The sequence below is a fragment of the Rhinopithecus bieti genome, unplaced genomic scaffold, assembly GCF_001698545.2.
Source record: "Rhinopithecus bieti isolate Rb0 unplaced genomic scaffold, ASM169854v2 scaffold_1918, whole genome shotgun sequence".
NCBI classification, from domain to species: domain Eukaryota; kingdom Metazoa; phylum Chordata; class Mammalia; order Primates; family Cercopithecidae; genus Rhinopithecus; species Rhinopithecus bieti.
Window position 1 is genome coordinate 2616947 of NW_016803680.1, and position 12248 is coordinate 2629194.

The following is a 12248-nucleotide window of genomic DNA, read 5'->3' on the forward strand; positions in this document are numbered from 1 at the left end:
AGACAACTCATTTCATTTTCTCTACAACTCTGTGAGTGTATGTGAGGGACATTGGGATTCCTCACATTCTAGAAGGCTCTGATGAGCAGTCTGAGGTAGGAGGTGGGACTCTACTCCAGATATGGAGCTCGGAAACTGGAGTGGACACTGGACCAGATTAAGAACTAGCCAAAACAGGGCCTGGGGAAAAGTAGCTTTAATCAGACATGCTCACCAGCGTGCCATGTCGATTTACCACTGCCATGGCAACACTCGACAGTTACTGTCCCTTTCCATGGCAGTGATCCAATGACCCAAGAGTTACTGCCCCTTCCCTAGAAATTTCTGCATAAACAGCTCCTTTATCTACATGCAAGTATTTATTTATTTATTTAATTTTTGAGACAGAGTCTTGCTCTATTGCCCAGACTGGAGTGCAGTGACATGCAATCTCACCTCACTGCAACCTCTGCCTCCCGGGTTCAAGCAACTCTCCTGCCTCAGCCTCCCAAGTAGCTGGGATTACCGGTGCCAGCCACCATGCCTGGCGAGCAGATCATGAGGTCACGAATTTGAGACCAGCCTGGCCAACATGGTGAAATCCTGTCTCTACTCAAAATAGAAAAATTAGTTGGGCATAGTGGCGCATGCCTGTAGTCCCAGCTACTGGGGAGGTTGAGGCAGGAGAGTTGCTTGAACCCAGGAGGCAGAGGTTGCAGTGAGCCGAGATTGCACCACTACACTCCAGCCTGGCAACAGAGCGAGATCCCATCTCAAAAAAAAAAAGGGTGGGGGGATATGAATATGGCTGCAAAACTACCCTGAGCTGCTACTCTCTCCCTATGGGGTAGCCCTGCTCTGCAGGAGCAGTCATGGAGCTGTAACACAGCCTCTTCAGTATAGCTGTTTTCTTCTACCTCTGGCTTGCCTTTGAATTCCTTCCTGACAAAGCCAAGAACCCAGAGGGCTAAGCGCCACTTTGGGGCTTGCCTGTCTGGCATTATCTCCATTTCTTTTGTCACAATTATTGGGGATACCTGTAGTCCAGGAGGAACTTGGGAAATCTGGAAGCTTTCAAGTTTAGCAATGGGATGTCAAAATGAACACAAAGCACATTTCCTCAGGGCAGCTTTCCCTGCACACTCTCCTTCCCTCATGCCCTCCACCCCCAATTAAGTCAAATCTCTCTAAGTTCTCGTAACAGTATACAAATCCTTTCTCTGCTCTCAGCAGTTCATAATTATGTATTCGGGTCTGCCTCCTTACTAGACAGTAAGCTCTATGAAGGTGAGACATTGTGTTTGCTTTGTATTCCAGTAAATCCAGGGCCTGGTATATTCTGTATACACAATAGATATTTACTACACATGTGAAAGTGGCATTTCTTTGTCTTTCTGTTGATATTCCTGACATAAACTCAAACAGATGTGAGACTGATGAGGGAGGAAATCGTGGGAGTTCACAAGGTTCTGTAAGCAGGTGAAATGCCCTGGCCGGTACAGACTGGCTAAATAGGTGAGCCAGCTGCAAAGAATTTTATATATCAGAGGGGAAAAGACTTTCCTACTAAAAAGACAGGCATCTTTGACAAGTAGGTGATTTGAGTTTACTGCTTGATTTTTATTTTATTTTTTGAGACATGGTCTTGTACTGTCATCCAGGCTGGAGTGCAGCACTGTGGTCATGGCTCACTGCAGCCTCGACCTCCCAGCCTCAGTTGATGCTCCTGCCTTAGCCTCCTGAGTAGCTGGGTGTACAGGCACATACCACCTCACCTGATTAATTTTTGTAGGTTTTTTTTTTTTTTGGGTAGACACAGGGTTTTGTCATGTTGCCCAGGCTGGTGGCTCAAGCCATCTGCCTGCGTCGGCCTCCCAAAGTGCTGGGATTATACACGTGAGCCACTGTGCCCAGCCGATTTTGTTTTTAGTTTTGAATTTTTTTTTTTATAGTTCTGTGTTTATTTGTTTTACTTTTTGGAGCCAGACTTTCGCTCTGTCGCCCAAGCTGGAGTGCAGTGGTGCGATCTCAGCTCATTGCAACCTCTGCCTCCTGGGTGCAAGTGATTCTCATGCCTCAGCCTCCCAAGTACCTGCACAACCTCACCCAGCTAATTTTTGTATTTTTAGTAGAGACAGGGTTTCAACATGTTGTCCAGGCTGGTCTTGGATTCCTGGCCTCAAATAATCCTCCCACCTCAGCCTAGTTTTGTGTTTTATATTCTTTTCCCCACTCAGTTAGTTTGAAATGTCATGAGGATAGACACATGTGTGAAGATAGACACATTATTAACAGATGTTATCATCATGGGTTCTAAGAGAATGTTTTATGGAGAGTAGCTTTGCAAAGACCAAAGTCTCTGACAGATCATCAGGCATTAGATTCTCATAGGATGGCAACCTAGATCCCTCACATGGGCGTTTTACATTAGCACTGAGCATCTTTATTATGATAACTTTGGTTGATGTTTTACAGTTTAAAAAACTCTCAGATCATCTAATTCTCACAAATGTCTTGTGAAGCAGACAGCTCAGAACCATGGCTCTTAGTTTACAGATGAGCAAAGAGAGGCTCAGATGAAGCTGATTTACCTAAGTTAAAGTGAAAACAAATTAACATTTTTTGAGTGTTCACTAAATGTTGAGGCACTTGATAAGCCCTTTATATTTAGAGTATATAACATGATATTCACTGCATCCTTATGAAATAGGTAACCATTATTATTATTTCCATTTTACAGATGAGGAAACAGATATGTAAAGGTCAAGTAATTTGCCTCAAATTGCATAATCAAGAAGCATAGAGCCCAGCTTAAAACCCAGATAGTCTGGCTCAAAGTGCAGATGATAAACTACTAGGCTAATGAGTAGCATTGGGAGTTCTCCAATGAAGCACATGGTGTTACTTGTATTTGCTACTAATGTCTTCTGTTTTTTTTTTTTGAGATGGAGTCTCACTCTGTCACTGAGGCTGGAGTGCAGTGGCGCGATCTTGGCTCACTGCAAGCCTCCCAGGTTCAAGCAATTCTTCTGACTCAGCCTCATGAGTAGCTGGGATTGCAGGTGCACGCCATCACCCCTGGCTAATTTTTTTGTATTTTTAGTAGAGACGGGGTTTCACCATGTTGACCAGGCTGGTCTCAAACTCCTGACCTCGTGATCCACCCACCTCAACCTCCCAAAGTGCTGGGATTACAGGTGTGAGCCACTGCGCCTGGCCAACTACTAACATCTTGTAACTCCTGGTTCAATCCTGCTACTTGAGGCTCCTTTTTTTTTTTTTTTTTTGAGATGGAGTCTCACTGTGTTGCCCAGGCTGGAGTACCGTGGCATGATCTCGGCTCACTGTGGCCTCCGCCTCCTGGGTTCAAGTGATTCTCCTGCCTCAGCCTCCTGAGTAGCTGGGATTACAGGCATGAGCCACGGTGCCCGCCCTAGGCTGCTAATTTTTTGTTGTTGTTGTTGTTTAACCTGTCTGCAGTTTTGCCTTGACTTAGAATTCATCAGCTGGGGCCCACAGTGATATCATTGCATAGGATTGAAGTTATATCAACTAAATTCAGATAAAAATCTCCTACATTAATTAATTAATTAAACAAATTGTTGAGTACATTTGCTAATTTTGTTAGAGGTGCTCATTGCTTAATAACTACAGGACACATTCTATTGAATATACTGGGAAAAACTTCTATCTTTCTCTGAAGATATATAAAACAATATTAAGAAGCATAAAAAATATCTGTCCATAAAAACATGATTATGGCCAGGTGCAGTGGCTCATGCATGTAATCCTAGCACTTTGGGAGGCCACGGCAGGTGGATCACGAGGTCAGGAGTTCGAGACCAGCCTGGCCAACATGGTGAAACCCCGTCTCTACTAAAAATACAAAAAATAGCCGGGCGTGGTGGCAGGCACCTGTTAAGTCCTGCTACTCAGGAGACTGAGGCATGAGAATTGCTTGAACCTGGGAGGCAGAGGTTGTAGTGAGCTGAGATCATGGCACCGCACTCCAGCCTGGGCAACAGAGCAAGACTCCATCTCTGGGAAAAAAAAAAGTGATTATATGAGTTATTTTTATTTTTATACAGGGTCACCCAAGCTGGCATGCAGTGGCACAATCTCAGTTCACTGCAACCTCAGCCTCCCAGGCTCAGGTGATCCTCCCACCTCAGCCTCCTGAGTAGATGGGTCTACAGGTGCATGTCACCACGCCTGTCTAATTTTTGTATTTTTTGTAGACATGGGGTTTCTCTATGTTGCCCAGGCTGGCCTTGAACTCCTGGGCTCAAGCCATCCACCTGCCTTGGCTTCCCAAAGTGCTGGGATTACAGGTATGAGCCACTCCGCCTGGTCTATATGATTTCTTTTTAAATCATTATCTCTTCAAGGAGATAACAATCATCAATAGGTTTTGTATAGATCCAAACCCTCTGTTTGTGGAGTCTCTTAACATGATACTTTGTAATTGAAAAGAGAATATGAAAATGCCAAACTTTGTAGCTTCAAAGAACAATAACAAAAAGCCTTTGCCTAGAGATCTAGATAGGAAAGTATTCCTGCCAAAATTTTGGGCCTGTGTGCAGGGCTGTGACCCAAGCTAGACACCTAGGGTCAGTCAGCAGAGTTTGGTGCAGAGGGACATTTGTGTGTCTTTTGAATATCACTGACTGCATCTCAAAATCATGTTAGAACAAGTATTGGCTCCTATTTGGGTTTTTGTGTTATCTTGCCTCTTCCCGTCTCCATTATGGATAATTGAGGTTTTAATATATGGTAGTGACATTCTAGCAGATGAAGGAAGGGGGCAGTCCCCAATGGGCAATCTGAACTTCTGCTTCGTATATTTACTCTTGCTGTTTTCCTTCCTCCTCATTTGTAATTCAGGAGGCTCTCTGAGAAGAGACAGCAAAGCTTCTTAGATGGATCGAAAGACCACGAGCTGGGATACCAAGTTCTACGAAAAGGTCAGCTATTGAATTTGCTCTGCTACCTTCAGGCAAATCATTTGATCATCAGATGCTCTGGTTTCTTCCTGTGCCTGTTAAATGTAAAGAGCATGGGTCTGAGTGTTTTGTGGTTATTATAGAGTATTTTAAATGTATGAGTGATTTATTTTTTTCCAGGCCAGCTGCTCCGATATAAAACAAAATCTGCTCCTTTGAGCTGTTAGGCTTCATGGCAGTCAACTGACCCCAAAATCCTTCTCACTACAGCAGCCATCTACTTGCTTGTTCATCTGAAAACATTTTTGCAGTCTCTGAGCTACAGCTATGTGGTCTGACTCCATAGCTGGGGCATACCTTTTTGTCTCCTTTGTCTTCAGAAAGGAAATATGCCATTTTATGCACTCCTGCTGCTTTCACCCCCACTTTAAAAAGATGAAGGCTTCCTTTTGTGACAGAGTTGCTTTGTCTCTTAACACTGATCCTAAGAGACAGGAAGGAGAGGTGACATAGTAAATAAACAGTTATTGGACTTGCTACCGTAGTTCCTTTTTGATGATTTGGGCCAGGACCACTAGAGGTTTGAACTAGATTTAGTAAGGCTTGGGCTCTTTCAGGTTTTGGCAGGAAGCAATCAGGGAGTATATTGGAGAGAACACAAAATACCGCCCCCCACCCACCCTCTGCCTTTTTGTTTGTTGTTACAGCCTGTTACATTAGGCAACAAGATATCCTTGTTAGCCACAGGTGCCAAGCTGAGATTCTTAGAAGCTAATAAAAAGAGCTGTTGGGCTGGGTGCGTTAGCTCACGCCTGTAATCCCAACACTTTGGGAGGCCGAGGCAGGCGGCTCACGAAGTCAAGAGATGGAGACCATCCTGGCCAACATGGTGAAATCCTGTCTCTACTAAAAACACAACAATTAGCTGGGCATGGTGGTGAGCACCTGTAGTCCCAGCTACTTGGGAGGCTGAGGCAGAAGAATTGCTTGAACCCGGTAGGCGGAGGTTGCAGTGAGCCGAGATCGTCTCACACTGCACTCCAGCCTGGAGACAGAGTGAGACTCAGTCTCAAGGAGGAAAAAAAAAAAAAGAAAAAGCTATTGGGTAAAGAATGATTTTGTTCCAGATCTGTGGCTCACCACCCCACTATTTCATAAATGAAAATCTCTGATGCGCAACATCCAATTAACCAAAAGGTTTACTTCTTTTGTTTTGAACTTAGACACATTATTTCTGGTGCAGTTAAAAGCACTTTCCAAACAAACCTAGGAAAGTATTAAAGTTAGGGACCCCCACGAAATATGCTACTCCTTAATTGTGGCGTGGGTATCAGCAGGAAGAACTGCAGTCACAGGAACACAGTGTACTTAACCCTTCAGTTCTGAAATGTTGCTACGTCTTCTCGTGCTATAGCTGATCAAATAAATATCCGGGTTAAACACTGCTCCCAGAGCTGAGTTCGCTCTAAGTGTTGGGTCCAACTTCCCTGTGTTAATTCAAGGAAACAAGTCGGCCAAGGAGTCTAACTTGAGGTCTTCATTCTTGGGCAGGGCCATCAATACACCTAAAACATTACTTGTGGGTACCCCAGCTGCGGTAGCTTCCCTAAAAGGCAGAATTTTCACTCATTCCTTATAGAAACACGTACCCAGCAACTTCTCAGGCTTGGAGCACGGGGCAGGCGGGTCGTCGAGGTGGGAAGGGGAGAGGAGAGGAGGGAGTCTAGCAGGTCGGTTCTAAATGCAAACTGGAAACTACGCATCCGAGCGGGTAACCAGTACTGGCAGCAGTCGTCTCCGGGAAGAACCTGTGTGTGTGTCAGGATGCACAAAAGGAATGACTCCCCTCTTTGCGCCCCCGGAGTTAACTGCACGACCCGGTCAAAGTCCCGCCGTGGAGTGGGATGACGATCGAGAGATAACGACTAAGGCAAGGAAAGACTAGAGGTCCTTCCGGCACCACCTTAGAGGGGCAGGAGGGCTGCAGTTATCGCCTTCGGAAGTGATCTCCTCACCCCTCAGAAAAATTAAAAGCACCTCCGCCATTACCAGAAGCCGAGGCAGGGCCGGGACACGAGAACGCGCCCCGGGCGGATGCGCGCTCCCTTTGTCCCGCCTCCCAGCGGCCCGCTCATTGGACCGAGGGATGGCGGTGGGGGAGAAAGCGCCGCGGCCGCTCTTAAGTGCTCCGGGTAGAAACTGGTGCAGGGGGCAGTGGCGTTCCGCGGTCGGAAGGGAATGGGGAGGAGCCGAGGCTGCGCGCCGGCTGCACCTCCCCACCCCCAGCCTCTGCCCTGAAGGGGGCTGGATGGGCAAGTCGGACGCGATGGCTCGAGCTCGGGCGGTGGCGGCTGTGGCCGGAGGCGGCGGTGCCTCCTCCTCCTCCTCGCCCCGGCGCCGGCGGTGATCGGAGCGAGCTGCCGCGGCCCCCGATGAGACTGCTGGCGGGCTGGCTGTGCCTGAGCCTGGCGTCCGTGTGGCTGGCGCAGAGGATGTGGACGCTGCGGAGCCCGCTCACCCGCTCCCTGTACGTGAACATGACGAGCGGCCCGGGCGGGCCGGCGACGGCCGCGGGCGGCAGGAAGGAGAACGACCAGGTACGGGTCGGGGCTGGGGCCGGGGCGGGGGCGTGGCGGCCCGCCTTCCCGCGCTGGGCCCGGCTATTGTGCGGGGCGGTTCTGCGAGGGGGCGGCCCGACCCTTGCCCCTCCGCCTCGGCCTCTCGGAAAGTTTTCGACTGCTGGCGGGCTGGCTGTGCCTGAGCCTGGCGTCCGTGTGGCTGGCGCAGAGGATGTGGACGCTGCGGAGCCCGCTCACCCGCTCCCTGTACGTGAACATGACGAGCGGCCCGGGCGGGCCGGCGACGGCCGCGGGCGGCAGGAAGGAGAACGACCAGGTACGGGTCGGGGCTGGGGCCGGGGCGGGGGCGTGGCGGCCCGCCTTCCCGCGCTGGGCCCGGCTATTGTGCGGGGCGGTTCTGCGAGGGGGCGGCCCGACCCTTGCCCCTCCGCCTCGGCCTCTCGGAAAGTTTTCCCCGCGCCTTCCCCGCCGGGCGTCGGTTCCGCAAGCCCCGGGCACCCGGGCCCGGCCCCGCGAGCGCCTTTTGTTCCGCGGCGCAGGCGGGGCATGGCCTCCCCTTCCCCCTCCCGGGCCCGATCGCGAGCGCCCCGGAGCCCCGCATTGTTCCTGGGTCCCGGGCGGTGACTGCGGACACCCGGCGGCGGGACTGGGGAACTTTGGGGCCAGAGCGTGACCGGGGGCGCCCGCCTGGCAGCGAGGCCTGAGACTGAAGAGACCCGGCCAGATCCATTACCCCCGAGAAACAAAACGAAAAGCCAGCCCCTCTTTTTGTCTCGTTGAATCCCAGAACGTACAAAGGGTCATAAAAGAAATGTAACTGTACATCGCAAGCCATTGAATTCTCCGGGATGATTCGGGTGACATTTCCCCCTAAGCGCTTAAAAAATGGGTTTGACAGGTTGTCGCTCCCATCCTACGGAACCTTCCCCTCCTACCTAGCAGAGATCTCCTTTAAACTTGGATTTACTCAGCCTGCTGGAAAGATTGTGTGTGATGAGGAGGAAGATTATGCAAGTTTTACAGGAAGCGTTTTTAAAACCGAACGGGACGGGAGGGAGTTGTTATGCATCGTGAGCGTTGCGCTGTGACCTGATAGGTAGGCTTTTCATTAGCTCAGTCTTGTGCCACTTAAACGTGTACAGGTTAACTGTAGAATTAAGTGAGATACTTCGTATTTGACCTTAACATAGTTTGCAGTTAATGTTAAATTCATTGAAAAGAGGCTTTTGAACTCTGCCAGAGTGTTGTCTTGTCATAGCTAGCATTTATAGAACATTTTGCTTTTCCATAGAGCACTAATTATTCCCTATATCATCTTGTGTCTCATCATTTTCATATATTTCTCATTTTCCTACGTTACTTTTTTATTATGCCAGGTGTTCAGAGAATTTACACCCAGGTTGATTTCATGTGTTTTAATGAGGGTAGAGAATTGTCTAAGAAGGAGATAGAGCAATTTAGAAAAGTAGCATTTCGTTTTTAGTAATATTTATATTGGGCTTTTTTCTATTTGTAAAGGAATGCTAAATTTCTGTAAATTTTTGTGAAAGCCTCCAGCCATTGCAGTTTGTTAGGTGCAATATCAGTATCATTGATCACTTGTATGATATGGTTAGGAATGTACGTAAGCTTAAATTACAAAACCACATTTATTCCTATGGATTATTTACTTATACTAGTTCATATAGAGACAACTCAAAGTACTGTACAGTTATCAGAATGTCACATATGGAACAACGGTGTAGACAATGAATTAGAAATGTCATTTTAACATTTTAAGCAGTTGATAGAAATAAGGTGCTGGATAGGAGAAAAGCGGTTTATCTCCATTGATGTGGGATTATGATTGAGTCTCTTAGCTATTGGTATTTATGATAACACTTATCATGATTACCCCTCCTGCAGCCACTTGATATGTTTTCGTTGCTCCTAAAAGAATTGCACTTATCTTAAAAATTGAAACACTATTTCAACACTGATTTGTATGGAGGTGGAATTACAGCTGTAGACATAGCCTCAGAATATCTGCCAGCAGAGGATACTTTTCTAATTGTGTACCTTTTTAAAGCTGAATCTATTAGGTTCTAATGAAGACTAATACTGGTTTCAGGTACATTTATTTCAGATACCATATTTATATTGTGTGTGTGTGCGTGCGTGTGTGTACCCCTTCACTAACAACTGGGCAGATAATTTCTTTAGGGTGAAGACTTAATCTGGTATTTTCTGAATATTTGGAGGAGGGGTCAACTCTTTTCCTTAGAATAATGAATCCAGACATTATTTTGACATGAATACATTCATATTGTGAAGATAATAGTCCATGAATAAAGATTAAAATCAACAGAAGAAAGCTGTGTAGAAACCACCATGAGATAAAGTAGGAAGCTGTCCTTTCTGCACTGTGGCTGAGTTGATAATTTGTTTTCCACTTAATATTCAGGGATCCTGTGTTTGCCTTATGACTTTGTTGTTTGTGAAGTAACTGTAACTGTTTTTCCTCCTTCAGATTAATAGTTTTATACAAGGTCTTCTAAGTGTTCCGTTGGGTGTGTGAGTTCCATAGCCAGCCACATCTGGTTCTTTTGGAGTTGCATAAAAGTAGGGTTGTGGATTTGATTGAACCTTACTTAGCGCAAGTTTTCCTTCTGGTTATTTTATTAGGGAATTATGATGGAGGATTCTGTGCTTAAAAGAGAGATCTTGGGCAATGTTTATTCATTAAAAATTGCTATTTTGTTAGTGTAGTTTGGAGAGGCAAGGCTCCTTTGGGCTAAAGCTGCTCTAAAACTGTAGTAGCAGTGCCATTTTAGTAACTTGGTTTGGTGTGCTAGCTTCAAAACTGGGATTATGTTTCACTTTAGGCAAGCAAGAAGCAGGGTTTCACTTAGAGCAGGAAAGTGGCCCAGAGGCCAGACTGGTCTCACAGACATATATTTACAGCCTATGAAATAAGAATAGTTTTACATTTTTTAAATGGTTACCAAGAAAATATCAAAATAACATTTTGTAATACATGAAATTTCATTTATGAAATTCAAATTTATTTGTGTCCACAAATAAATTTTTTTTTTTTTTTGAGATGGAGTCTCGCTCTGTCACCCAGGCTGGAGTGCAGTGGCCCAATTTTGGTTCACTGCAACCTCTGCCTCCCAGGTTCAAGTAATTCTCATGTCTCAGCCTCCTGAGTAGCTGGGATTACAGGTGCATGCCACCACACCCAGCTAATTTTTGTATTTTTCAATAGAGATGGGGTTTCACTGTGTTGGTTAGGCTGATCTTGAACTCCTGCCCTCAAGTAATCCTTCTGCCTGGGCCTCCTAAAGTGCTGCGATTACAGGTGTGAGGTACCACGCCCAGCCCACAAATAAAGTTTTATTGAAAGAGAACTACCACATTCATTTACCTGTGATCGGCAAGCTCCCGGGCTACAACAGCAGCATATTTGCTACTGTATGGCCTGCAAGCCTAAAACATTTACTATGTGGCTTCTTACAGAATAAATAATTTTTGCAAGAAATTCCCAGCTTTCTTAACAGCTTTTTTTCTTTTTTTTTTGGAGACAGGGTCTCCGTCTGTCGCCCAGGCTAGAGTGTAGTGGCACAATCTCGGCTCGCTGCAGCCTCGACCTCCTGGGTTCAAGCGATTCTCATGCCTCAGCCTCCCAGTAGCTGGGATTATAGGCGTGCGCCAGCACACCTGGCTACTTTTCTTGTAGTTTAGTAGAGACAGGGTTTCACCATGTTGGCCAGGCTTGTCTTGAACTCCTGGCCTCAGTGATCCACCCACATCGGCTTCCCACAATGCTGGGATTACAGGAGTGAGCCACTGTACCCAGCCTCCAACAGCATATTCTTAATCACAGGTTGCAGGGTGAGTAGATTGACTCACTGGGAAGAAATAGAGGCAGGCAGTGAGAAACTAGTAGATATTGTCACTTTTCAATGTTGGCAGACTCAGAATTTAAAAAGACAACAACAAAAAAACTTAGGATCTATTCTTTTTGTTGCATTGCACCTAGTGCTTAAAGTTAATGCATCTATTATGGAGCTACTGAAACTATGAAAGGACCCATAGGCCCCAGGTTCTTGGTAATAATAGCCGTTCAATAGCTTCTCAATTGATGGAGTGAAAAAATTGTTTTAGAACTCGCTGAACCAAACCACAACGATTTCTCCAGGTGACATACTGCAAGGTGTTTTAAAAGCACAGATAACATTCAATATCCAGAATTATTAAGGTGTAACTTAAAATTGCAAGTATGTGTATATGAGTGACTTATTTTTTCACTTTCTTGTATAAGCTCAGAACTGTGCTATGCCACAAGTGATGATGAATTCAAGAAAGAATTAAAATCCTTTTTTTCCCCCAAATGAAAAAATACTTGGACAGCCTAGCCAGAACCAAACACTGTGCTAAAGGACGGAGTGTTTCCTGTCCCTTTACCCCTCATTTACCTTGTGGAGGCAGACTGGAGTCAGGCATGAGTTAACAATGCTTCAAGGATAGTCAGCCAGCTAAGCCGGACAGGCACTGATGGATTGGTGTCTTCCTCTGAACTGCCTTCGAGAGTCTGGAGGCCTTTGCAGCTGAATACCAAAGAGACTTCGGAAAGGATTTCTTTCCTTCCTCATAATCTGTGTTGAAACCCCAACAAGTGTTTGCTTCAATTTCACAGAATGTTAGGATCTCTTTCTTGTGCTGGATATACCAGGAATCTTTATGTTTCTCTTTGGAGGTGCCCTAG

At 46.3% G+C, this 12248-nt stretch overlaps 1 protein-coding gene across 5 annotated transcripts in view; it reads left to right on the forward strand.

Moving 5' to 3' along the window:
* Positions 1-7098: 7098 nt before the first annotated feature.
* Positions 7099-12248, forward strand: part of METTL9 (methyltransferase 9, His-X-His N1(pi)-histidine) — a 53664-nt gene continuing 48514 nt past the window's right edge. For 2 of the 5 annotated variants that reach the window (XM_017850489.1, XM_017850499.1), the window contains exon 1: positions 7099-7519. In XM_017850489.1, the coding sequence (XP_017705978.1) occupies positions 7355-7519 (165 nt within the window). In that variant the 5' untranslated portion in view covers positions 7099-7354. Of the gene's footprint in view, positions 7520-7711; positions 7818-12248 lie in introns of all 5 variants that reach the window. The other 3 variants (XM_017850481.1, XM_017850464.1, XM_017850474.1) reach the window with 3 other exon arrangements.